The sequence below is a fragment of the Antedon bifida genome, chromosome 8, assembly GCF_963402885.1.
Source record: "Antedon bifida chromosome 8, ecAntBifi1.1, whole genome shotgun sequence".
In the NCBI taxonomy this organism is placed as follows: Eukaryota; Metazoa; Echinodermata; class Crinoidea; order Comatulida; family Antedonidae; genus Antedon; species Antedon bifida.
The window spans coordinates 20,616,847-20,643,957 of NC_136233.1; the positions used below are offsets into that span (position 1 = coordinate 20,616,847).

The 27,111-nt window shown below is 32.5% G+C and overlaps 4 protein-coding genes across 4 annotated transcripts in view; 2 read left to right on the top strand and 2 right to left on the bottom strand.

The window, feature by feature from the left end:
• LOC144849745 (uncharacterized) overlaps positions 1-13,472 on the bottom strand; it is a 51,123-nt gene extending 37,651 nt beyond the window's left edge. The window contains exons 1-5 of the mRNA XM_078706775.1: positions 13,290-13,472; positions 11,284-11,332; positions 10,161-10,490; positions 9,136-9,444; positions 8,704-8,928 (exon numbers count right to left, since the gene is read on the bottom strand). Of these exons, the coding sequence (XP_078562901.1) occupies positions 8,704-8,928; positions 9,136-9,444; positions 10,161-10,490; positions 11,284-11,332; positions 13,290-13,337 (961 nt within the window). The 5' untranslated portion in view covers positions 13,338-13,472. The remainder of the gene's footprint in view (positions 1-8,703; positions 8,929-9,135; positions 9,445-10,160; positions 10,491-11,283; positions 11,333-13,289) is intronic.
• Positions 13,077-20,651, top strand: LOC144849761 (lachesin-like). Its single transcript, XM_078706798.1, has 5 exons — positions 13,077-13,210; positions 13,574-13,685; positions 14,514-14,646; positions 14,916-15,236; positions 20,329-20,651. The coding sequence occupies exons 3-5, from the start codon at positions 14,538-14,540 to the stop codon at positions 20,637-20,639; spliced, it is 741 nt and encodes a 246-aa protein (XP_078562924.1). The 5' UTR covers positions 13,077-13,210; positions 13,574-13,685; positions 14,514-14,537; the 3' UTR covers positions 20,640-20,651.
• A 321-nt stretch (positions 20,652-20,972) lies between these two features.
• Positions 20,973-27,111, top strand: part of LOC144849760 (uncharacterized) — an 82,516-nt gene continuing 76,377 nt past the window's right edge. The window contains exons 1-6 of the mRNA XM_078706797.1: positions 20,973-21,019; positions 21,315-21,409; positions 21,519-21,689; positions 21,847-21,948; positions 22,179-22,289; positions 22,571-22,681. Coding sequence (XP_078562923.1) covers positions 21,389-21,409; positions 21,519-21,689; positions 21,847-21,948; positions 22,179-22,289; positions 22,571-22,681 — 516 coding nt within the window. The 5' untranslated portion in view covers positions 20,973-21,019; positions 21,315-21,388. The remainder of the gene's footprint in view (positions 21,020-21,314; positions 21,410-21,518; positions 21,690-21,846; positions 21,949-22,178; positions 22,290-22,570; positions 22,682-27,111) is intronic.
• Positions 25,036-27,111, bottom strand: part of LOC144849750 (uncharacterized) — a 33,061-nt gene continuing 30,985 nt past the window's right edge. Inside the window, exon 13 of the mRNA XM_078706782.1 lies at positions 25,036-26,724. Within this exon, the coding sequence (XP_078562908.1) occupies positions 26,663-26,724 (62 nt within the window). The 3' untranslated portion in view covers positions 25,036-26,662. The remainder of the gene's footprint in view (positions 26,725-27,111) is intronic.

The following is a 27,111-nucleotide window of genomic DNA, read 5'->3' on the forward strand; positions in this document are numbered from 1 at the left end:
TTACAATAAACAGATAAATTGTTGACACCTGGATACTGCTGTCTACTGCCCTCTATGCTGCAGTTGTACTCTCCTGAATCAGATCTCACAGGATTTGGAAATGCTAGGCTGATTCTTCCTCTACCATTTGCAACCACTTAAAATACACAAAAACAAACAAAATATCATTAAATGAAGTCATCTAAATTTAATTTCTTCAGTTTAGTACTTTTAATTGTGAAAGTAAAAATAAATTGTTCATTGATGTGCATTGTCTATGCATCAGTACATTTACCATTTCACTGAAATTGTGTGAATGGCCCTTCAGTATGTCAAGAGTTTCATTTTATATTTCTCATCTAAAATTAAGTTCATTAATTTAATGGCTTTCAGAAATATTACTTTAATAGAAAACATTGTTAAATTTATTTTTTTCTAAAAAACAAATAATTCATTTAAATGCATCTAATTTGTGTATTTAATAATTACTTTGGGCATATGTATTATGTAAATGAAGTAGTGTCACAATAGTAAAACAAAATTGCATTAAAAAAACATAATGTTACTTACTTGAGTAAGAAGTTTTAGATCTGAAAAAAAACCCAAATACACATAATAATAATAAATCAGGGAAAATATAGGATTTAGAAATGGTGCTGAAACGAGTTCATTGATCTTTCACTCTACAATCCAACTGATTTATATTTGTAATGAATATTACACATTAAGTAGACTGCATAATTGAATAAATAATAATTTTTAAAAAGTCACAATGAATGTTAACATTAACATTTTATGAAAAAAAAAGTTCCAGCTAAATGGACTTACAGTGAAAGTAGTGATATGATCTACTATCTATATAACTTTATATCTAAATAATTTCTATGTTTGTAAAATTTGACTTCTATCAATCAGTCGAAAGTTACAAATTAAACCAATTATTATGTAATAAGGAATAAAAATGTATTATTTATTTATTTCTGTTGTGGTCATGTAACAGGTAATTTTGAACAATTTAAATTGCAAATTACAATTATAATAAATAACTAGATTTAATTCGTCACTATGACGAATTATAGGTTATATGCATTTGATTAAAATAAAGATAATTGATTTGTAAAAGATATATTGATTGATTGATTTTCTCAGAATCTTTAATAATTTATAATATATGCTAAGATCTTGCTAAGGCAAATACAATAGCCGGTATCGCAATCCGATCAAAGATCCCTCTGCGTATAATGTCATAAACCATATTTGTTACATAATAATAAAGACATAAGTTTCTTTTTATCTAAATTTCATTATAAATCATGTGTATAATCTATACACTAAGAAATAAAATTGAACAAACAATACAAATAATAAAAAAAAATCTTATTTCGTTTCGTTACCCAAGGTGAGGCTCGATCTCGGTACCTTGAATGCCATAAACACGAGCACAGACCACCGAGCCATACACAACTTACTAAAACATGTAGAAAGATTCCTCCGTGTATTTACTATTCAGTAGCCACTTTGGTGCAGATAGATTATTACATACCGCAATGAATTATAATTTATTACTATGATGACATCTTTAAAAATTTAAAAAAATGATGCACTGTCAAACTATATACTTTTAACTTTAATATATGAACTTCTTAAGAAAGAAAGTTAATGTTAAAGATGTATTGTCCCTTTGACTAATTCCAAAAAAATAAAAAATAACAGATTTCGAAAAAAGGTGGGTCATTTTGAAGTATCATAATAGTTATTAACTATCACCAAAAATTTGTCGAAAAAAAAATCATTTAACTGAAATACAGACGTTTTTTTGTTAAAAAAATAACTTTGACTTCCAGTCAAAGTTTTCAATCAAAACATATCCCATAATGAAACGCGCTTGTTTGGCTACTCTGTATGCATAATCATAAAACTTCCTCACGATCTGTGTGAAAATACCTTCTCAACCGTGACGAGTTGTAAACAATCCTAATTAGCATATGCATAATGCGTACTCGTGGTTTGAAATCTTTGTTTACTTTCGCTCGCGACGATTTTCCAGACGAAATGTAATCAAACTAATTTACCTGTTAATTACGTAAACTTGTTGCTTTTGGCTCGAATTTTCGACTTAAAGTGAATAACTTTAATATTACTTTGATATGGCGAATTTAAATTTAGAATATTTTGACCTTCATTTTTTTGTGTTTCAAGGGACAATACATCTTTAAGTTTGTTATTTCGGCCTAAGAAATTGTCAAAATTTGTTTGATTGTCGAAATTAATTTTTTTTAATTCAATATGCAATTAATGATGACTTAATCAACTTTTGTTCTCTTAATTTGATAATAAATCATACATATGATACATACACTTCAAGAAAATGAAATAAAAAATAGGTGTTCCCCAGCATTCTGACGATATATATTAATTTTAAAATTTAGCATATTTTCACTATTTTGTTAACTTATACGTGCGTAGCCTGTCACTTTTGACGTGCTCGTATAACGCAATTTCGAGTTGAAAAGTGAATCAAATATGATATTATTAAAGAAAGGTTGTAAAACAGAAATCGGGAAAAAATAGTGCGCATTAACGTTTAACGCGCAGTGCGCGTGCAAAATTCTGCGCACTCGTGGCAATTTTTTAAACGCTTAAAATTGCCTGAAACGTACTCTAATTTCATCGAAAATAAATTTTGACAATTTTAAAACTTTTAAGCGCGCGTACGCATGCGTTATATGCGCTACGCACGTAATTATATTGCCATATGATGAAATATGACCTGAAATTTATGAGTACCAAATTTTGTTTAAAAGTGATTCATGCTTGTGAAGATATGATTACAAACGTGATTTCATTAAATCGCGCGTAGACCGCGTAATTTATGATTGCGCACCGTGAAAACATGACCACATCGATTCCTGGCCATAAGGAATATACTCTGAAAAATTGACTTAGCTAGATGAAACTGATGCCAAGATAATTCACGGACAAAATAGTGCTAAGGAAAGAATAAATAAATAAATAAATAAATAAATAAATAAAGATCCTGACAGAATCAAGAGGTTATATGCATGATATGCATATAACCTAATAAGCTGATATTTTGACATATAAATGTACATCTAATAACAGCTTTCAAGAAAGGTGTAAATAAAAGATAATGGCAAACTACTGAAGAAATGTATATGATAATACATGATTCTGAATATGACAATTAATCATATTAGAAGTAATTAAAAAAGGCAGAATGAAGCAAGTGAATGGCAATGTGTATACTCTATCTATGTATATAAACAAATTTATATTTTGTAGAAGACTGCAACCAAAGCACAAACAGACAGGCAATGAAGGACAGTATATAATCTATGGTAAATATAGCAAACCAAGTATGTAAAATATTATTAGCAACAGTAGAAAATGAAAGAAAAAAGGTAAACTACCAAATTAAAACCAATAAAGATAAATTGTCACAAAAAAAAACAAACTTAAAAACTACAATTTTTAACTACACAGAAAGTAAAGTTTGTGTGCTAGGCGGTGGTTTGCCAAAGAAGGAAAAATAGATTGCTCATTGGCTGTTCTTCAACATTCACTCATCAAATGTTTTGTAAAAAAGCATGCACATGAATTAATCCAAGAATCCAATTCAAATTATGTTTTTTGTTTTTTGCTGATCTGAAGAATCTGAAATCCTCCATTATTCATGGCTTGTAAATTATAAAAGGGTTTGGTATCATGTAAGGTTTTGGCAAATTCTCATATAGCAAAAAAACTATAAGCATTTCACTAGCTTTGCATGGATGTAGATGTGTTGTACATACTGTAACTAGCAGAGAGGTTTTGAATCAGTGAAAGAAATAGAAATGGCTGTAGTAACTCTTTGGTCACATAGCATGAACTACTTCATATAATAAATGAAGTTTTATATTTTAGTGAAAGGTTATTTTGTGTAATTTTGAATAATAATGAGTAAATATGAAAAAAAAAAGCTTTGCTGGCAGTGTATCTTTATCATAAAAAAATCCCAATAAATAAATATCAAATACCGAAAACATTACCTTTCATTCAAGTCTTTAGCTAGTACATGAAATAAAAAAATAACATAACACTTAAAGAATACAGCTGTGATGATGGCATATAGCAAAAAACAAAACTATACTGTACAGTTAAGAGTTTGAGTGGTCATTGTCTTTGTTTTAACTATACCTAATATATACGTAATCTTAATTTATAAATAAAAATATATTAATTTATGTTTATACAATATTGATACTTCTTCTATACCAACATTACATTTTTGTTCAATCAATCAATCAACAAACTTTAGAAAATATAGAACCATAAAGAGTACTACTGTAAATGTTTTCATGAAAGTGTTAATCACACAAAAAAAAAACCAGACTATATAATAATACAAATTCAATATTAGTTTATCTGTATGAATCACTATAGCCAGCTTGCACAACAGAAATAGGTTTAAAAGTAAAAAGCTGAAAATTACGAGAAAACACATTAGCATGATCTCCAAAATTATATAGAACAAAAATGAAAAAAAAAATTGTTCTTGCTTTAAAATACTGAAAGATAAGGGAATATCAATTTAATCTCTGGTGAGTACAATTTAAGGACTAGTGCTGTTCGGCTGTACCACACCAAGAGTGAAAGAGTCGCTATTCAATGGGGTTTGAACAATACCATAAAAGCCCCAGTAGTCTGGTTAGGACATCTGCATATCAAGCAGAAGGTTCTGGGTTCAAATCTTGGTTGGGGGGACTTTTTCTCATTACAATAGTAATAATATCCTGGACTAATAAAGCGCCTGATGTCATGAAACCTCTAAGTGCTAAATAACCGGCAGCTTGCAGCGTAACTGGGCGAAATTGTGTACAAGTGAAACAGGGGTAGATGGCCAAGTACAATGGGGTAACCACTACTGGGATGCACAGGGTTCTCACAAACCAGGTTTGTAAACAGGACATCCAGTCCAAGAAGACTAATTCTTACCAATGAAGAACACATTTTAAATATGCGGCACACCGGCCTTACAGCCCATAACCACTTGAATCAACATTGCTTGGATAATTATATTCACATGTTTAAAAAAAACTTCAATAAATTAAATGCTTCAGAATTGATGCATATGTCTTTACACAATTATTGTCATAGAAATTGTGATTGCATAACTTAATAGCTATAACAATATATATATATTCAAACATTTTTTTGTGCATGCCTCTGCACTTTTAAAGTTTTTAAATAAAGATTCTTACTGTATGACCGATGTTGAAGGGTCCTCCTTAAATAAAGATAAAACAAACATAGATATTGTAATGTTAATAACTTAATAACTTCTAATAAATAAAAAAATAAATAAACCTGTATTTCATTAGCAATTTCGACAATAAAATGATTTAATTTCTGAGACAGAATAGTTTGCTTGATTGAGTTTGGCCACCCTATTAATTACTCCCAAACAGAATAATTAAGTTGATTGTTTGATTGATTGATTGATTGATTGAAGTAAGAGGTATACATTCAACTCTATTGAAACAGGACTTTTTGGAATGAATATCAAGTAAAAAATTAACTATTCATGTTCCACCTGAAGCTAAAAAAAGTAATCAAGAGAATAAATAGCAAAGTTTATACCCACCAGATGTTTCTTGATGTTCTGCTAAAAGTTCACTATCTTCATCAACAGGATTTGTCTTCGAAAACAAAATTGAAACAGATTTTACATTTAAGGATGTTTTAAAATACTGTAATGTTTAACACAATTATCTAATTTTTTTTTTCAATATGACAGTAAAATACGTAGAATAATTCAATTCTTTTTTAAATCAACATTAATTGTTGGTTGTTTCATGTGGTAGGTTATTTCTTGCCTTGACAGTTGTAAAATAAGATGATTTTGAGATTGATAGAAAATTCAGAAAATGTAAATAAATAGCAAGATAGCTAGGCATAACATTGTAAGCATATATGCTATATTTATTTATCTATTTAAGAATTTGTAGGAAAGTGAAAAAAATTCAATATACTGTAAATTAACAAAATAACTAGACATAATTTAATGTTTTTTTAAACACAAAATAATGGTAGAATTAAATATTGACCTGGCATTTTAAGAGTAAGGTTTGGGAGTAGATATGTATATACGACAGATATACCAATATGATAATTATTCATATATGGTCATTTCAAGTTAGTTGAGAATCAAAAATTAGTTTGATACTATTCTCATATTACCAACCTTTGATGTTTCTCCAGATTTTGGAAGTGCAGCAGTGTCTTCAGTTCCTGCAGCCTGGTTAGGTGAACTTGATTTGATTACAACAAGAGGAACATCTGCACCATCAGGACATTCTCTTTCATTGACCATCATCAGATACTCTTCCCCACTTCCACTGCTGTGGGGTTGACATAATACAAGATAATAATATTAAACTACAACAAGAAGGACCTGTGCACCATCAGGACATTATCTTTCACTCACCCATCATCTGATATTCTTAATTCCTCTGTTGCCAATGCTGAAGGGTTCATATAATAAAGAGTTTTTCATACTCCGAGTAAAATTTAAAATATGAAAAATACTGTATGTAATCATACAATGGTGAAAAAACATAGACTCACCTGCTTAAATGTTTCTTTTTGGTTATCCGCACTTTGGCGGATAACCCCTTGTTATCTTTATTGTTGTATTCAACTATGAAATAAAACAAAGAGTTAATGTATTAATACAATATATTGAAACTGACAAATACAGCTGGGGCTTTTAAGAATCAAATCAATTTTTTCTTTGTTAAAATGCCATAGATGTTACTACAAAGTGAATTGTATAAACTGTACCTAAAATATTTTATTAAAAAGGAAAATGATTAAATAAATTGAAAATTGAATATAAAATCATTATTTACAAATTACATATCTCTTTATTGTCAAAACAATTACAATAAAAACTAATAATTACTGTACATTATTCAACTGATAAAAATAAAATGGTATGAACAAATAATAATATACTTCAGGATAAATAAAAAATATGTAATAACTTACATGATTTGATGCAGTATTCAATACAAAAAAACCCACAAAAGTAAAGACAGCAATAACAGACAAACTGACAGACCGTTTTACAACTACTGAATTGCTTTTGATTTGAACCAAGCACTTTGTCTTCTTTCTTTATTCCAAAAGTCTTGAACCTTGCAATACTTGGACGGTATTTAAAACTCATCTCAACTGGTTCACCACCTTTAACTGTCACTGTATTAATACCTTTATTACTCCACTCAATATTCTTGCAATGCATAAAATCTAAAATAAAAAGTAAAATTTGTACAATTCTTATTTTTTTTCTCCAAAAAACTTCAAAATAGGAGCAACATTATAAAAAAGTAATAGACAAATAAAATATGTTAAATAAATTTAAAGTTAAAAAATGAAAATGAAATTCAAATGGATGTAAACTTTAAAATAATAATTACTATATTTTACTTACAAACAAGAAGCAGTAACCATAGGAACCATAGACAAACAAGCAAAACAATCAGGATGATGTAAAATGATCCTGAATCTTCTGAAATACCTAATAAAATATGATTTACACTTCAATTATCATTTCATTAAAATTTTAAAGAAAAAAAGCAAATGCCATGAAAAAGTAAAGAAAAGTAAAACCGCATAACAATCAAATACAAATGATTTAATTATGTAGTGTAATTTGTCTTTTATTACAGTAAAAGTAGTGTGCTTCACTATTGTGAGATTTATTTTTGTTGAATATTTGACCAAAATTTGGATCAAACAAATTTATTTACCTGCAAAAAGTGTAATTTAAAGCAAAACAAGAGTCAAATTGATTGTCAGCCAATGTGTTTTTGGTTGAATTTATTATTATAGTTATTTATATAGTGCTTTTCCTCGAGACCAAAGCGCTGTACAAAAATATAAATCTTATATACAATCATTTTAAACATAATCAAAAATATTACAATTGACATTAAAAATACTATAAAAATATACAAAATTACAAAAGTTTTGGAAAAAGATGAGTTTTAAGTTGTTTCCTAAAATATTACAATATTAAAAAACCCAATCAGGTAGGCAATTCCACAATCGAGGCACAATGCGTCTCATAAAGCAGGAAATGGCTGGATACTCTATAATCTTACATAAGGTAGGAAGGTTAGAGACTGGACGATAATTCTTTAAAACATTGGATTTAATTTTGATTTCTTAATCAAAGGTGTAATTACAGCCTGACGAAGAATTTTTGGAAATGGCCCTTTACTTAAAGAATTATTTACAAAAGAGTTGATGACCGGCAATAAAACGTCAGAACAACTCTTTAATATCCATGTGGGAATGGACTGGTCTTGTTAGGAAGCTTGGTAATAATATTTGTAACATCTTCCTCCCTTAAACTACTAAAAGTAATTTTACTATGCTACATATATTACACCACCAGCTAAACTGTCAACCATGTTAGATTGCCATTTGATGATTTAACACAAATATTTGAATCAATAGAATTACACATTATGTCAAGCCCTAATGTTATGGGACTTTATCAGTGCAAAAAGATTACTTAGATCTAAATTTGAACCTAGACGGAAGCTTATTTGCAGAAGAATTTAAAAGATGCTATGAGTCAAAGGCCTTGATCAGTTTTTAAATTGAGGAACATTAAAGTAAATATCTAAACTATCTGTAAAACAATTGGTATACCTTCTGTACAGTTCTCCAGTGTCATTGTTTTATTTAGCTTTCCATTGTCTGCATAACATGCAAGACTTGTTTGACATATCTCTTCATTAATTTCTATAGTTGCTGTGTTGTTTTCTTTCTTAACCTCTTCTCCATCTTGTAATATCAATACTGATGATCGCTTAGGATGGCCCTCTGCTGTACAGGTTGCAAATCCACTTTTATATTCATATGTAACATTAATATCTAAAAAAGGCATAAATTAAACAATTTAACATTGATTGAATGATTGTTTTATAGCAGACAAAGATATGATAACAATGTTGTCATAAAACCTTTTTTTTAGTAATATTGACCACATACCGTATGTGTGTATCATTCATATGAAAATAATATTGATGTAATATTGATAAATTATTGATTTATTAATTCCAAAGTTAACTTTGTACATACAATATCCAATTATATTCAACTGTTTTTCAACACTTGTCTTAGCATCATCTCCTTTAAACTGATCACTTTCTGCTTTACATGTATATCTCCCACCATCTTCTTCAGTAACTGATTTAATCTTAAGAATTGACCCTGTACTGTTATTTGCAGTCTCATATCTAGAAGGGTTGTTGGTGTTGATTGTCTGTCCTTCTATATACCAAGTAATGTGAGGAATAGGATCACCATCAGGTTTACTACAGGTAAAGGTCACTGATTGACCTTCATAGACAGTACTTGCTGAGGCATCAAGAAGTGGTTGATCCAAGTCTGATTATTAAAAGGAAGAAAATATAAATTGTATTTTAAGAATAGATTTTCCAGAGTAAAAATCATAAATGTTGTTAAATCATTGTATGTATATATTTATTCTTTTATGCAGATTTACTACAGGTAAAGGTCACTGATTGACCTTCATAGACAGTACTTGCTGAGGCAAAGAGACTGGGATCCTCTAAGTCTGAGAAAAACATTGTACAAAAATAAACGTGTAAAAGACATATTCATCCTTGCAAGATATCATACAGTAACACAAAATGCCATGTACTGTTTGTGGCCGACTGTGAATATAGTGTTTTTCACAGGCTATTCAACTTTCAACCAAGTTAAAATAATACATTATTTTGTTACAGTGACTTCAACAGTGATTTAGTTTGATTCTAACACCAGCTAAATACTCACATGAATTATGTATGTGCTGAATGAAATATATAAAGAAAACTTATAACACACACTGGGATTTCTTCATAATTAATGTATACACAGGATCTTAGATTTTGGCACTGGAACAAAGCACTGAAGAGTATGCTCTCTATGTTTATGTTTGATAGAAGTATTGAATATAACTTTTCCATTAGAATGGAACTAAAATTAACATAAAAATGAAAAGACAACATCAACCAATTAATAAACAAGCATACAGAGTACATAATAACATAGGTGTCATATTAATGTACGAGTTTGTAAATTTAACCTGTTAAACTCACAATATACAGTTAGAGATGCTGAATTTGATGATTCAATTTCCCCATATGTTTCTTGTACTTCGCACTTAAATGTTCGTTTAGAATCAGATCTCATTGGCTGTGAGATCAGCAATTCGGCTTTCTCAGGTGTTCTGTTTAATTTAAAACGACCATTTTCGATCTTCAGATAATTTACAATGTTAGTGCTTGTTCCATTTTCATCTAGTTCATCCCATTGTACTGCAAGTGGTGCAGTAGAAGTAAATTGTGAATAATCACAAGTTATCACCACTTCAGCATCACCTTCCTTGGCTGTCTGGTCAGAAGTTGTCACCAACTGACCATGAGCTTCTGAAAATACCAAATCATGAGTTTATTTAACAATACACTTCTAGATGGTTGATGGGCTTGCCTACTGTACATGGTATGTTAAATAATAATTAGAGTGAAAATACAGTTAGGAACAGCAAAGAATTATGATTAATTTAGAGTAAAAAAAATGCTCATTCAAACTGAACAAATTTTGCACACCCACTATTAATTATTACTGTAGTTGGGTTTTGTTGGCCTGTTTTAACTTATTATGCATGCAAAGTCATTTTTACTTTTTGAAAATAAATGAAAAAATGCTTGTGAAAAATGAGTTTTTACTTAATTTAGCTATTTGTTTTTTTTATTGTAAATTACATTCTAGTAGAAATCTGTTCACGAATCACGCAGTTTTGGAAAGTATCATAAATATTTGGAGGTGTGATGGGGTGTTTACCTCAGACCCACCATGCTAGGTTCATGGAAATTGCACTTATTTTTAATACAAAAATATACTAATAAATGGCGTACTGTAACCTGAAGAAAAAATGCCTTAGAAGTCTGTAATTTAGATATTATATCCAGTAAATATGGTTGTCGGACATCAAGCTGTTTTTGCCTAACGGATGTTTTTTAACTACTGTAATGTATAATAGAGTTGCCTATAAACTATTTGTTTCAAGCAATTTTGAAACAAAATTCTTTGTAAATGCCTATTTACACTAGTATAGGACGGTGACGATAAATAGATAAATACGCATTTTTTTCTACATAAAACAAAAGAAATTTAAAAAAAAAACAAATTTTAAATAACAATCATGATCAATCAACCTACCATTTACCATACCAAAATAGAATATTACAAAATACACAGCTACAAAACACTGAAATAGAACAGTTTTATTGAATTAATAATCTGCAAAAATCAGTCAGTTTACACGTTTAAAAAGGTTTCTATAGGCCAGCCCTTGTAGTAATTTTGTAGTACCGTAGTGCAGGCCTAGATTACACTCTAGGGTGGGCCTTAGGGCCAAGGCCTACAGACGGATTAGGCTCGTTGTTTTATATTATAATTTACGACCTAACAAGTTTAAAAGTGATGTTCGACACATTGTGAAAGTACTGTATGTAAAGTAGGTATGTCTAATTGTTAAAATTAAATATTCTTAAACTTGTGTCATTGAAATACTAATGTTTGTCACATAAATTTAAAAAAATCCCTGTACTACGGTATATATAGTACAGAGATATTTTTTTTTTAAATAATACTGTGTTACCAAAATTAAATAACGGGATTAAAAATCGTGATTGTTTCATTATATTTATAAATATTAAATTTAATTTTAATTCTGTAAATAAGATAATAGATAATTTATATATATAGGGCCTATATATATATTTATTCATGTATATTTTATAAATTGTTCTCGGAAAACAATAAATATTACGTATTAACATTTTATACGGTAAAAAATAAATATATTTGGTTATGTTTAGTTAGGTTTCCTAGGCTAATTGGTGCTTATTTTTTATTAAAATCGTAATATCGTTGAAAACACCTAATAAGTACATAATATGTTTAGATTTAAATTAGTATACAAGAACTATTTACTTTTAAGATATGATGAACGTTAAATATACCAGTTAAGATTGAATAATATGGTTTAAATAGAAATTGTAGTTTTGTTTTCTTTTATTTATTATTAGTTTATGTATATTTTTTTTTCTTTTTCGTATTCAATGTTATATTTCGTGGTGGGTCAAACTTAAAGTCGTTATATGACTCTCCCCCACATAATCACTTCATTGCATTTATCTATGTATTTTATTATATTGTGGAAATAAAATTGAAATAATGTTTATATATATAAAATACAATATAGGGTTAGGGTTCCCTAATCAGGTAAAGCAATTCTTTTGTAAATTGTCTATAATTGAAATGTTGGAATGTTAAAGTACCACCGATACCACAAATATCTTCAGGTCTTGAACTTGTGTATCTGTGTAAACTTGTATGTATGATTAAAGTACTGTAGCTAGAAAATAAGAAATTGTGAAAAATAATATATCATTACAGTATTTATGATAAATTTATATTATTCTATGATAAAAACAACACAATTGTAGGTTAAGTAGTTATGTATTTGATTGTAGATTAACTATTTGAACCTTTTTGTAAATTGTATACTTACTTTGCTATGATAAAAAAACGAAATTGTACATTAATTATATAATTTTATATATTTTATTGTATTAGATTAACTGGTAAAAATAATAAACTTGTATACGTTACTTTGATAAAAACAACAAAATGAAGTAGGCCTACAATATGTAATTATACATTTAGATTGTATTAGATTAACTGTTAAAACCTTGAAAAACAATAAAATGTTAGGCGCCAAATGTTATACGTTACTTTTTTGCACGTTTGTATTTGTAATCATTACATTATATAGTAAAAAAAACCTGTTGGGCGTTTCATAGAAACTAGCGGCGGCTCAACCTGTCGGCGGCCCAACCGGTCATACAGTATAGGCCAGGCGGTATTGGCGTCCCATAGAAAATGTTGGCGGCCGTTTCAGTCGGCGGCCGTTTCGGTCACACACCCTCTATTAGCCTAGTACGTAGCTAAGCCTAGCCCTAGCAGAAGGCCTATTCTAGACTAGGCCTAGGCCTACTATCAAACCGAGGTTCTGCATGGTCGCCTCTCATCATCACCGCCGTCGCGCAGAATGTTTTTAGGAGATCCTGTTTTTAAATGGGTAAGCTCGAGAGATTGCGAAAGTGCAGTGGCCTAGCACCCTAAGATAAAATGATGATGATGTTCAATAATCCACTCACTTTATACCTAGACCAAGGCTGCCTCCTACTACTACCAATTACTGCCATGATATCCTAGCTAGCAGACGCCTTTTTCACCAAATGGAAGACATCTTTCGATCATTGTTGAATCATACAAACAATGCTAGCTGTGTGCAGGGGGAAGCGTAACTAAGGGGTGTGGTGGTGTCGTCGAAATGACGCTCTGAATATACCAAAGATAGTGTAGTAGTGTACTACACTATCTTTGAATATACCTCTCAATAATGATCATACTTTTAGTTGCTGCCCTCTATAAATTTCAGTAATTTCCACTTGTTTTCACCGAAAAGCTGATCGACATCAAGTTCTAGTCTCTGTTGAATAATAAAGCAATTGATGATAGCTATAGACATAGGTTGCGCCTAGACCAAGAATGTAAGTTGTTTTTTATTCTTTTCAGAAATAATACTGTCTAATTGTCTTATTTTATAAAGGGTATGTAAGCCATCATTCGTCTCGTTTAGCCTATTTCTTTTAGTATTACTATAGACACGTCCTTTCATTATATTCATTTACTTATCTATTACCATCTTTAATGAGAGTAGCCTATCCAGTTCTAGTAAAGGAATTGATCATTAAGGACCCTCCATAAAACATATAAATACAAACACATAAAATATGAAATATTCAGAACAAGTTAAGTGTATAAATTAAATAATAATTGTTCAAATAAAAAATAAAATAAAATCGTTAAAATGGTAAAAAAAAAAATTATTTAGGCCTATCTACTAGCAATAAATCGTTTGAGTTGAAGTTTAATTTAAAAGAGTTTATATCAACATAACATATTATGTAATTGGGAATTTTGTTAAAGTATAACGTAGGCGCTTTCTAACTATAACATTGTTTAAAAATTGAAAGAAAGGTCGAGGAACAAAATAATTTAATTGTCCTTACCTTTAGTAGAAAATCGCGTATTTCGTAGACCACCTCCGTGCTGAGTTCTGACAATATACAACTGATATTATCAGGAACGGCATTGGTGGAAGTTTGGTAGGCAAAGCAGCCAATTTGAAAAAATAACGTTTAGCGGGGGCTGTTAAGAGCTCAGTTGGGAAACAGAACAGATGAGGAGGGTGTTAAGTAAAAGGTTGGAAGGAGTATGGTTCAAATTCGGTTGGGCCACTCAACTTGCGCCTAGTTGTCGAATATATAATAAATGAATTTTCCAAAGGATTAATAAAGACAATTTGAATTTCACAGTGATGTTGTCGGCATAAGAAAAAGATGACGGCAGCGGTAAAAGAGGGTAGACATCGTTTCAGATTTTCAGATCGTCATTTTTTTCAGATGACATTATGGTTGACGCTGCTAATTGTTATACATTCATTTGACGGTAAATTAATTATAGTATAAAACGCTAAATGTATTGATATGCCTATTTATTAATTGTAATTAATTAATTTTAACCATGACAAACTGGTAGGTAAAGTTGTGCATATGCCAGAAAACGTTATCTTCATTACGTTGACCACTTATAATGTGAGACGACAAGAACGAACGAATGAATGAGAATGAATTTCAACTTAAAATGATACCATCGTGGTATGTTTGTAGTTCGCATAAACGGACCAAAACAATAATAAACACAATTTATTTTGTTAGAATCACATGGTCAACTGACATCTAACCAGGAAGCCAAAGAAGGTGATACTAAAGTGGTATTAAGTTGTAATCATTCAAGAGTTACTCCTACACCTGCTGCAATACAATGGGATGCATTAAATGAAGATGGATCTACATATAACCTTGTGAATGATAAGAAGCTAGAAAATGGGCGTTTTAAATTAAACATAACACCTGGGAAAGCAGACTTAGTGATGTCACTACCAATCAGAGATGATTCTAAACGATTATTTCAGTGCGAGATACAAACAATAGATGGTGAAATTAAAAGATCAAATCCATCTATACTAACTGTATATTGTAAGTTAACACATAACTTCCTTTATATGAATAATGCACAACGAGTATCTCCCTCAACCCCTATTATATTATAATTTTAGTAGAATATAATCAATTCTTTACATATACATTAAAAAAATATATATTATATATATTTTTATTATTATTGTACAATGAAAAACATAATGATGGTTTTTTATTAACACAAATTAAATATGCCAACTACATATACTTATTATTTATTATAAATAGTAATTCAGCCAAACTGGTACCATACGTATTGCTCTGCTCTCCTATGGACTTTACCGGTAAAGGCCGAGAGGGGGATTCTGCTGACTGGGCATCGCAGGGTCCCCATATTTTTCTTCGCCCAGGCGTGCGCCCTGGAGAGGTCACTTCAGTGCTATTGTAAAAAATGGCTAAAATCAACACGGGAGACAGCAGTTTACGAGTGATAAGCCAAGACCAATTGGCGTAGGTCAAGGCGCTACGGGTTGTCTCCGACGGTGGGAGGGACCATCGCAGTCCCACTGGTCAGCTATCGCCCGCCTCAAGCCGAGCAGCCCTCGGCCAGTAAGATGCTGACCCGCCACAGTCTGCCTGCTTCAATGGGTGCTTGAAGCTTAGGATCTTCCGACAAGCGGACTGTAACTACTGCACCAGGCAAAAGATTAAAGAAAAGACTAAAGAATACTACCTTGCGATTTGCAAGCTGGAATGTCAGGACCATGTGTCCTGGCTTTTCAAACGACCCACGAACGACCAACGACTCAAGAAAGACAGCTATCATCAACCGTGAGCTCAAGAGGCTCAACATCGATATCGCTGCATTACAGGAGACAAGACTCCCCTCGGATGGCAGTATAAGAGAAAAGGACTACACGTTCTTTTGGCAGGGGTTGGAACCTGACCAACCACGACTCCATGGAGTGGGGTTCGCTGTTAGAAACTCTCTTGTGGCATCAGTCGAACCACCATCCAAGGGCACCGCCCGAATCCTCTCACTCCGCCTATCAACATCTTCGGGCACAGTAAACATCTTGAGCATCTATGCACCAACTCTTTGCTCAACACCCGAGTCTAAAGATGAGTTTTATGAAGAGCTGGACTCTGCCATCAGAGGAATCTCAGACACAGAACATCAACGCCCGTGTGGGATCTGACCATTATTCCTGGCCCAGGAGCATTGGACATTTTGGTGTAGGAAGACTAAATGAGAATGGCCAGAGGCTTCTGGAGCTCTGCAGCTATCATGACCTCTGCATTACCAACACATTCTTCTCCACCAAGCCTCACCACAAAGTGTCCTGGCGACATCCAAGATCTCACCACTGGCATCAACTAGATCTCGTCATCACTCGAAGATCTTACTTAAATTACGTAAACATCACACGCAGTTACCATAGTGCAGACTGCGATACTGATCACTCTATGGTGCGCAGCACAGTGTGTCTCAAACCAAAGCAAATTCATCGCTCCAGGCACATAGGATGCCCACGCATCAACACAGCTAAGACCAATCTGCCAGACCTGTGCGCTCGTTTTGCCCAAACCATCGATGAAATGCTGAAAGACTGTCCAAAAGCCAACTCTGAAATGAGATGGGCTCATATTCGTGATGCCATCTATACCTCCGCCAAAGACATCTTCGGCGTGAAAGAGAGGAAAACCCCTGATTGGTTTGAATCAGGAATTTTCTGCGATGGAGCCAGCTTTAGAGGCAAAGCGTGCAGCGCTAATTGACTACAAAAGAGACCCTTCAGAAAGAACACTAGAGGCTCTTCGTAAAGCTAGAAATAACTCTCAAAAGATAGCTCGACAGTGTGCCAACCAATACTGGTTGAACCTCTGTCAAGATATTCAACTCTCTGCTGATCATGGCAACACTGGCGCCATGTACGCTGGTATAAAAAAGGCCTTTGGACCTAGTGCAACGAAGATCACACCATTAAAGACCGCCTCTGGTACCATCATAACTGATCGTGGAAAGCAGATGGAGAGATGGGTAGAGCATTACCAACAACTCTACTTGAGAGAAAACATTGTCACTGACTCAGCCATTGAGTGCATAGATTCTCTCCCCATAATGGAAGAGCTCGACAATCCACCTACACTGGCGGAACTAAGCAAGGCCATTGATATCTTGGCTTGCGGTAAAGCCCCAGGAAAGGACGGTATCCCACCAGAGGTCCTCAAGGCTGGTAAACGCTCCACACTACTACAAAACCTACACGAGTTTCTGCTACAATGCTGGGAAGAAGGCTCAGTACCCCAGGATATGCGTGACGCAAACATTGTTACCCTGTATAAGAACAAAGGCGATCGCAGCGACTGCAACAACTATCGTGGAATATCCCTTCTTAGCATAGTGGGTAAAGTCTTCGCACGTGTTGTACTAACTAGATTACAATCACTTGCAGAACGTGTCTATCCTGAAGCCCAGTGCGGCTTTAGAGCTGGAAGATCAACCATCGACATGATATTCTCAGTGAGACAACTACAAGAAAAATGCCGTGAGCAGAGGCAGCCCCTGTACATTGCCTTCATAGATCTAACGAAAGCCTTCGACCTTGTCAGTAGGAAAGGTCTCTTCTCCCTACTACAAAGGATCGGATGTCCTCCAAAGCTTCTGAGGATAATCACCTCCTTTCACGAAGACATGCACAGTGTTGTGCAGTATGATGGCTCATCTTCAGATCCTTTTCCCATCAAGAGTGGAGTAAAGCAGGGGTGCTTTCTCGCGCCTACACTCTTCGGCATATTCTTTTCCCTGTTGCTATCATATGCCTTTCGTCAGTCAAATGAAGGAGTCTACCTACACACTCGAAGTGACGGAAATCTCTTCAACCTTGCCCGCCTTCGTGCAAAGACCAAGGTGCGACGTCTACTTATTAGAGAGTTGCTCTTCGCTGATGACGCTGCCATCACAGCCCACAGTGTAGAAGCACTCCAGCGCCTCATTGACTGCTTCTCACATGCATGCGAGGAGTTTGGCCTTACCATCAGCCTTAAGAAAACGAACGTTCTAAGTCAAGACGCAGCCAATGCTCCTCCTAAGATCAAAATCGGCGATTATACTCTTGAGGTGGTGGACAAGTTCATTTACCTTGGTTCCACTGTTTCCAGTAACCTCTCATTTGACGCCGAACTCAACATCAGGATTGGAAAAGCGACATCAGCCATGGCTCGCCTAACAGATAAGGTTTGGAAAAACCGCATGCTGACTATAAACACCAAGATGAAGATCTACCAGGCTTGTGTCCTAAGCACCCTATTGTACAGCAGTGAATCATGGTCTCTTTACACCCGCCAAGAGCGCAGATTGAGTTCATTTCATCTGCGCTGCCTGAGAAGGATACTCGGCATCAAATGGCAGGATCATGTCTCAAATAAAACCGTTCTAACTCGGGCAAGTTTGCCCAGCATGTACTCACTACTTACCCAGAGACGCCTTCGATGGCTCGGCCATGTAAGGCGCATGGATGACGGAAGAATACCAAAGGACTTACTCTATGGTGAGCTTGTCACTGGAACTAGACCTAAAGGAAGGCCCATGTTACGCTTTAAAGACGTTTGTAAGCGTGATCTTAAGTCGGGAAACACAAACGTCACAAACTGGGAGGCTGTTGCCTCCGATCGCAGTATGTGGAGATCCACTATCAAGATGTGTGTCCAAACAAGCGAGAGTGGACGCGACAAGAAATGGACGCTACTCAAGAAACATAGAAAGGAGAGAGCATCCTCTGCTCCAACCGACCAGGAGCCGACCTACATCTGCCCAAAATGTGACAAATCATGCCGCTCAAAAATTGGACTTTTTAGTCACAGCAGGCGCTGTGATCCTGCACCGAATGACGGATAGAGGGCGCATACCTATTGTCTCTCGAGACAGACGGCTGCCAACAGTAATTCAGTACTGAATCTTGGCCTACAATGTTTCAAGCAGTTAAGAGGAATCATTGGATTGGAGAGAGTATAAAGAGTTTTAAAAAGGGAACTTTTTTTCTTGGTTCTATGAGATTTTGTTTAGTACATGTTGTTGTATCTCGACACATTTCCGAAATCCTTTATTGCCTTATTAATTCTAGCTTGATTTTCGTTTGTCATTTCTGTCTGATTAATGATTGAAAAAAATACACAATTTAGTACATAATTTATATATTTATACTTTTATTGTACATGAATTTGAATAAAGTGTTACACACAAATGAGGCGGGTTATATATATTTTTAAAATATGCACAAAATTGAATATGGTGAAGTGCCAGTATAATTACCCAAATTGAAAGTGGATTTGGATACAATGACAATCGCGTCTGATTGAGCCCAGGCCATGGCTTCTGTTGTAAAACTAAAAGTAGGAATACTGTATGCAGTACATGAATGTTATTATAACAAGTGTTACACCTTAAAGAAATATGTACACAATTCGCTACCAGTACCAGTAACTTCCACATGACTCGAATACTTTGATTTGGGTGCTGACATTTGTTACCCAATAGCCTAATATTAATACAGTAGGCCTGTATATCAGAAATTGGCACAAAATTCAATTAGGGGGGAGAAGGCGTGCCGATGTAACTTGTAACGAGAGTTTCTACTACCTATAGTAGGCCTACATTACAATTCTATAACCTAATAAAACCATGCATGACTCTTATTTAAAGTGTTACACATAAAACAGGAGGTGGGGATGGGTAGGGTTAATTGTGATATCAGAAATAAGCATTGAACAATGGTGGTACTTACCGACTGAACGTTGAATGATTGTCGAACGTGTCTCTCCTGCCGCTTACACTAATTTGTATTTTGTAAAATGTATTTTATAGAAAAATTAAAACCGCTTTAAAAACGAAATCAAAAGGTTTACATGGAACTACATCTAATACACATTGTGATATTTATAGGGCGTCATCCGTTCACTAACGAGTTTTACAATAACAAACCAAATTATCATATAGATACATCATGTATTTATTTCTGAAATTACGGTATATATTGTGTGTAAAGAGTAAGATCGAAGATATGTAAAACTATAAACCAATAAGTAAGTGTATTGTTACAAACATTTAAAACAAGTTTGTAACATGGATACTTTATTAAATTTTTCTCAGACTTGGATCAACCACTTCTTTCTGCGTCAGCAAATGTCATCAATGAATGTCAATCAGTGACCTTTACCTGTATTAAACCTGTTGGTGATCCTATTCCTCACATTACTTGGTATAAAGATGGACAGACAGTTAACACCAACAACCCTTCTAGATATGAAATTGCAACATACAGTACAGAGTCAGTTCTTAAGATTAAATCAGCTACTGAAGAAGATGGTGGGAATTATACATGTAAAGCAGAAAGTGATCAGTTTAAAGGAGATGATGCTAAAACAAGTGTGGAAAAACAGTTGTATATATATGGTATATAAAGTTCATAAAATATAAAAATAATACAATAATTCAATAGTATATTTTTGGGACCCTAAATTCAGAATAATGGATTGTTGCAACTTTACTTTAGTGACCTCGTGAAGTAAAATGTTTAAAAAGTATCACATAAACTGTACCTTAAATAGAAACTAGTATTATTACAATTTAGCATATTAACAGTACTCAAGGTTATATTACTCGTTCTGTTTAGATATCATTGTAACATTTAAACCTGAAGATGATCTTGTAACATGTACAGCAGAGGACTATCCGAAACCGCCAGCAGTACTGATAATAAAAAATTCATCATCTTTAGGAACTAATAAAATATGTCAAACAAGTTTTAAATTTTATGCAGAAAATGAAAAAAACACAGCAGGTAATTTTAATTACAACACACCCTATCGAGTGTAATTTCTTTGTTAAAATACGCCGACGACCACGACGAAAATAATAACAATATGACAAACTCCAACTCCCACTTGCTTCGTTTAAGAATGTTTTAATTTAATATTAAATTACTTTAAGTATCTTATGTAGGCCTATTAGATGAATATTGTGCACGTTGATGCACGTTGCATGTATAAAATTGTGTGACATCGTTTGTAATTGTTTCTGAAGTATAACATTGTTTTGTTAGATAACATTATTTCATTTTACATTGACATTTATAGGTGGTTGTTCGTATGCAATAAGTATATTGGTAACTATAGCAATTACTGCAATTCTTTGCTCTGTTTCCACGTTTATGATAACCCGTTATATTTATGTAAGTACGTTTAAATTTATATGAAATATTAACTTTCTTGAAACTTAATAATTGAAAGCACAGATAAACATTTATTAGATAGTATCTGCGTTTACCGATATTTTTAAAGCTAAAACGAATAAAAGAAGACTTCCTTTCAAAATCTCAAATTCCTCAACAATATCAAGCCTTGCAATTTTCTTCAAATGCTGGAGATTACAAAGAGCTCAACAAAGGTCCTACAGTGGAGGCTAGTGTTACCAAGACGTCAAATAAAGCAAGATCCAGGACAAGAATACAGGTAAACTTTGTATTTAGGCCTAACAACAAACAACCCATTTGCTAGCTTTCGTGAAGTCACGTTCACTAGTTTAGTTACTTATTATTCCATATACATGTCATGCAGACTATATGAAACTAAACATCAATATTTACACAAGCAACATCTATTTTAACAGAAAGAGGTAAGAGAAATCGAACTTCAACACAATCAGTACAAAGATTTGCATATTTCGGCAAACTGTGATATAGATGACGAAGGATACACCAAGGCCATTGAGGTATCATCACAGCGTTTTAGTACTTAAGTTACACTATTTAAACTTATAGTTCCTAATATCCACATGACCGATCAAAGCGTTACAGAAAAAGTTGCAGCACGTCTAATTGAGAGCGGGAAATAAAATCGTATCTTAAAGTCAATTGTGATAGTTTATTTTTTCTCATAATTATATATACAAGTACCACAACTAAACATCAATAATACTAACACAAGCCATTTATTTATCAGAGAGGATTAAGAGAGCCTGAACGTCATCAGTACCAAGATCTGCAAGTTAATTCGGCAAACAATGATGTCGACTTAGATGACGAGGGCTATGTTAGACCCACGTCTAACAAAGTAGTATGTATCGAAACGTTTGATAAAGCCCCTAATAGAAACATGGGTGATCAACGAAAATGGTTACCATTCCCTGGCTACAAATTGATGTGTAGTTGAATGAGTTGAAAACAGAATCGTAGTTAAGGTCAATAGTGAGTTCCTAACTTTAACCAAGTAAAGTTAAAATTTAGTTTAGTTATTTTCGTATTTCTAAGACAGGTGATACACTTTTGAAATCAAAATATACAAATTATTTATGTTTGGGCCTAACAATCATGACCATATCTATTGTTTAACAGATAGAAAGAGAATTCAAAAGTCAACAGCATCACTACCAAGGACTGCAAGTTTCCGCAGTCCCTGATGTTGACATAGATAACGAGGGATATGTCAAGCCTACGTCTAAAATAGTATGTATTTCAAAAGTACAATTAAACAAATTGGGGTAGTGTGTATTTCATTTCATAGGGGGAATACGAATTTAAGTTAACATCACCATAGGCGGCCTAATGATGGGCATCATCACCTAAAATATTCAGAAACAATCCGATGTTAACTTAATCATGTTTTTAAGAAATAGAAGTAAAAAATCCTCAATACCAAGGACTGCATGGAGTTTCTAACACAGAAAAAAAGATAAACACATGTATTTTCCCTTGAAACACAAAAAAATCAAAATACTCTAAATTTAAATTGGCCATATCAAAGTAATATTAAAGTTATTCACTTTAAGTCGAAAATTCGAGCCAAAAACAACAAGTATACGTAATTAACAGGTAAATTAGTTTAGATTACATTTCGTCTGGAAAATCGTCGCGAGCGAAAGTAAACAAAGATTTCAAACCACGAGTACGCATTATGCATTTTATGCTAATTAGGATTGTTTACAACTCGTCACGGTTGAGAAGGTATTTTCACATAGATTTTGATGAAGTTTTATGATTATGCATACAGAGTAGCCAAACAAGCGCGTTTCATTATAGATATGTTTTTATCGAAAACTTTGACTGGAAGTCAAAGTTATTTTTTTAACAAAAAAACGTCTGTATTTCAGTTAAATGATTTTTTTTCGACAAATTTTTGGTGATAATTAATAACTATTATGATATTTTAATTAAAATGACCCACTTTTTTCGAAATCTTTTATTTTTAATTTTTTTGGAATTAGTCAAAGGGACAATACATCTTTAATGCGTCAAAGAAAGAAGTGCGCAAACTAGAGGTTAACATTTTAAATTTCACTATAAATTAATAATTTTGAATAAACGTGGGCCTACGATAATAGTGTGGCACTAACTGATTTAATAACCGATTAATTGTAAATGTCTATATGGTTTGAAGAAGTCAATAAAATTGATATTTTATTTACTGTCAAGGTCCATTTTTAAAGATTTTTACTGTGTTTTGAATTCAAAAATCAATCAAAATATTAATCAATAATGTTGGTTTTTTTTCTTCAGAAAAGAGGAGGAAAGATTGAAATAGAATGTAAAAATCCCCAGTACGAAGGACATATTATGTCACGTGATAGTGTTACTAGTACGTCACAAAAGGGAAAGGCTCTAGAACCACATTATTCTCAACAGTTCTACAAATAAATGTATAACTTAATAAATAAAAACACAAATTGTTATATTATACTGCAAGACGGAAATTAATAAAGTAGATGGTAAATTAGGAAATGCAATATTGCTCTAAGCGAGAGTGTATCCAATGTTTATATGAGTAATACGAGAGTTATAACAAAAACAAAAGTATAATATAGGCCTACAGTACAATAACAATTGAAAGCTGCTTAAGCGTAATTTATGTATGAAATTAGTTTTGTTTATTCTCGTTATTATCATCTAGGAGAGTGAGACTAGGCCTACTAATGAAATTAGAGCATTGTAAAATAGGTAGAAATGTACACGCTAATAGTTTTTTCTAAATTGTACTGTTTTTCTTGAGTAGTTTAAAGGTCATGTACAGCAAAAGAAAATAAATTATTATATTCTAATAACCAATCAATAGTTCCCTTGTGTTTCATAATTTAATTTATTTAATATAGGCCTAAGCACAAACAGTAAAGCCAAAGGGAATTAGCCAGTGAGATCCCTTTTTGTATAGGCCTACAAATGTTTTATATGGAGAGGCATTTTTAAAGACTGTAATGTTAAAAGTATATAACTTTTCAGTTGTTGGTGTTATTATATTGCTGAAATAAAGTGTATTTATAGTATTTATCATTTCATAAAACACATACACTATTGCCGTACGTATACAATATAGGCTAATACATAAGCAGCAGCATGTTGTAGAATCGCAATCCTAAGTTATAGACCATTGTGATGTCACAACCGCTGAGAAATGATTCTCAAAGAAGATTTCAATGTCAGATAACAACAATAAATGGAGTTCTTAAGATTATATCAGCTAATGAAGAAGATGGTGGGAGATATACATGTAAAGCAGAAAGTGATCAGTTTAAAGGAGATGATGCTAAGACAAGTGTTGAAAAACGGTTAGGCCTAATCATAATTGGTTATTGTATGTCAAATAACAATATTTTTTATATAGACAACGAAGACGATGTTGATATTTTTAAAATATTATATTCACGCCTATTGACTCAGATATAACCTTATGGTTCCCGCTGCTGCTAATTGTTAAAAAAAATATTTACTCGGTAAACTAATTCAGTAAAAGACAGTATACAGTTTTAAAGTGTAATAATAAGACACAATAATTTATAATTAACAGACAAAGACAACTTAAACCGAAACACAGGAGAAGTGGACGTTTTAATGTACGTATAAAAGGAAGAACTGAAAGTGGATGACTGGGGAATTTATCGAACTTATTCATGAAAGGGACAAATAAAAAAATATATATATATTTAAAAAGATATGTCAAAAGCACATATTTATAAACAATTTGATAAGATTAGAAATTCAATCCAAACCTGTATAAAAAAATCAAAATCGAAATCATCATTTTAAGACATAACTTTCAGAAAATAGGTCTAATCCTAAGGAACTTTGGAAAATCCTAAAACACCTAGGATATAGTAATAAAGATAACAGTTCTGCAAATACAGAATATAGAAAAATATCTGATATACATGATCCAAAATATATTTCAAATGAAGTCAATAAATTCTTCACTAACATAGCACAAGACTTGAGAAGTAAGTTGGCCCGGCAAACCAATAATTTCTGCCCAGACTCTAATCATTTTAAACATTTCTACAACATTTCACAATATAAAATTGAGCCTGTTAATGAAGAATCTGTTGAATCTTAATAAAGCGACTGGACCTGATAATATCGCAGCTCGAAGTTTTTTGAGAGATGGTCCCTTAACTCATGTGATCAATGTTTCTATTACAACAGAAACAGTGCCCAGCAAATGGAAAATTGCAATAGTAAAACCAATTTACAAAAAGGGCAATCGGACTAGCATAAATAACTACCACTCGGTAACCCTTTAAGCTGTATTTCAAAAGTTCTAGAAAAGTCAATCCATACTCAACTATAAGCAACCATCTTATATATAATAAATAAATTACAGATTCACAATCAGGCTGAAACATGTTTGATGCATCTATTTGATTATATTAAATACCAAATGAAAAAAAGTTTTCTTTCACATTTTTTAGGAGTTCTTAAATGGGGATTGGTTACTAACTGTGTTGACTTGATGATTCCTAATTTTGGGCCATCTGTCTTCTTTTGTAATCGTTTGCCTATCTTTATCTGCCTAGCAACTTCGATTGCACACAATTGTATTTTTCTTATCCAATAACAACTACTTTACAAATTAAACAAAATTACTATATTCTTTATAAAGAGCAATTGAAAGAAACATATTTTCATTCAACATTTGAACTTTTCATACAATTTACATAACATGCAAATTAGAAAATTAACACATTTAAGACTAATCTACAATCTCTCAAATACATAATCTAATATACTGTATGAATTATGCACAGCAATAATGAGATGTTAATTCCTGAGCTTTTAATGTAGGTTAATGAGATGTAATCTCTTAAATACATGATGATCATCTAATTTATAGATGCACAGTGACAATGAGACTAGAATCAAAAGTGACCCTGTGCATACAAAGATTGATGATCATGTGGCATGTTTATATTACTTTCAAATGTTAACATTCCACAACAACTGTATATTTTCTGTATTCCTTCAACTTCTACTTCACATATGTATGTTCCTCAATGCCTAAACTCAACATTTAGGATTCTAAGACACACCACATTCTTATCAACATATTTACATTGATAGTGTGATTTTACATTTTCAGGTGAGTTTATTGATGTCAGCAGCTTCTTTGGTCTACCTTCAACCTGCTTATACCATATGATTTTGGTTGTTACAGCCGAATCATTAAAATAAGTCAAGTCCCTCGTTAATAGAAGTATCAGCAGGAATCTTCATTTTCGGAGTAGCTATCAAACAAGACCAAGAGACAATGTCTTTAAAACTATAACCCTTCATACTATGAATATTAAAAATTTAAAATATTTGATTAAATAATTCTATAAAAACATTAAATGAATTAAAAGACGTTTACTATATAATTTCAATATAAAATTTATTGACAAAAAGAGAGATCGACGTTTCAGTACCATCATAGAACCATTTTCAAGATCAAGTGAATACAAAACAATAATAATGTTTGACAAAGAGATAGACAATGCCATCAAATAAAGGAAAATCGCGTCGCGAGAACACAGAACATGGGTTAAAAATAATAAAATTACTAATAGGAACTGTACTGATAATAATAACACAAATAATACTATGAATTATGATAATGGCGTTACACTGTGGGA

Bases quoted from the DNA above. Each gene is read 5' to 3' on its own strand.
- LOC144849761 (XM_078706798.1), top strand. From the start codon at position 14,538: ATGACGGCAGCGGTAAAAGAGGGTAGACATCGTTTCAGATTTTCAGAT. The intron at 14,647-14,915 runs GTAAATTAATTA...TTATTTTGTTAG, and splicing joins TGTTATACATTCATTTGACG to AATCACATGGTCAACTGACA. The intron at 15,237-20,328 runs GTAAGTTAACAC...AATTTTTCTCAG, and splicing joins ATCTATACTAACTGTATATT to ACTTGGATCAACCACTTCTT.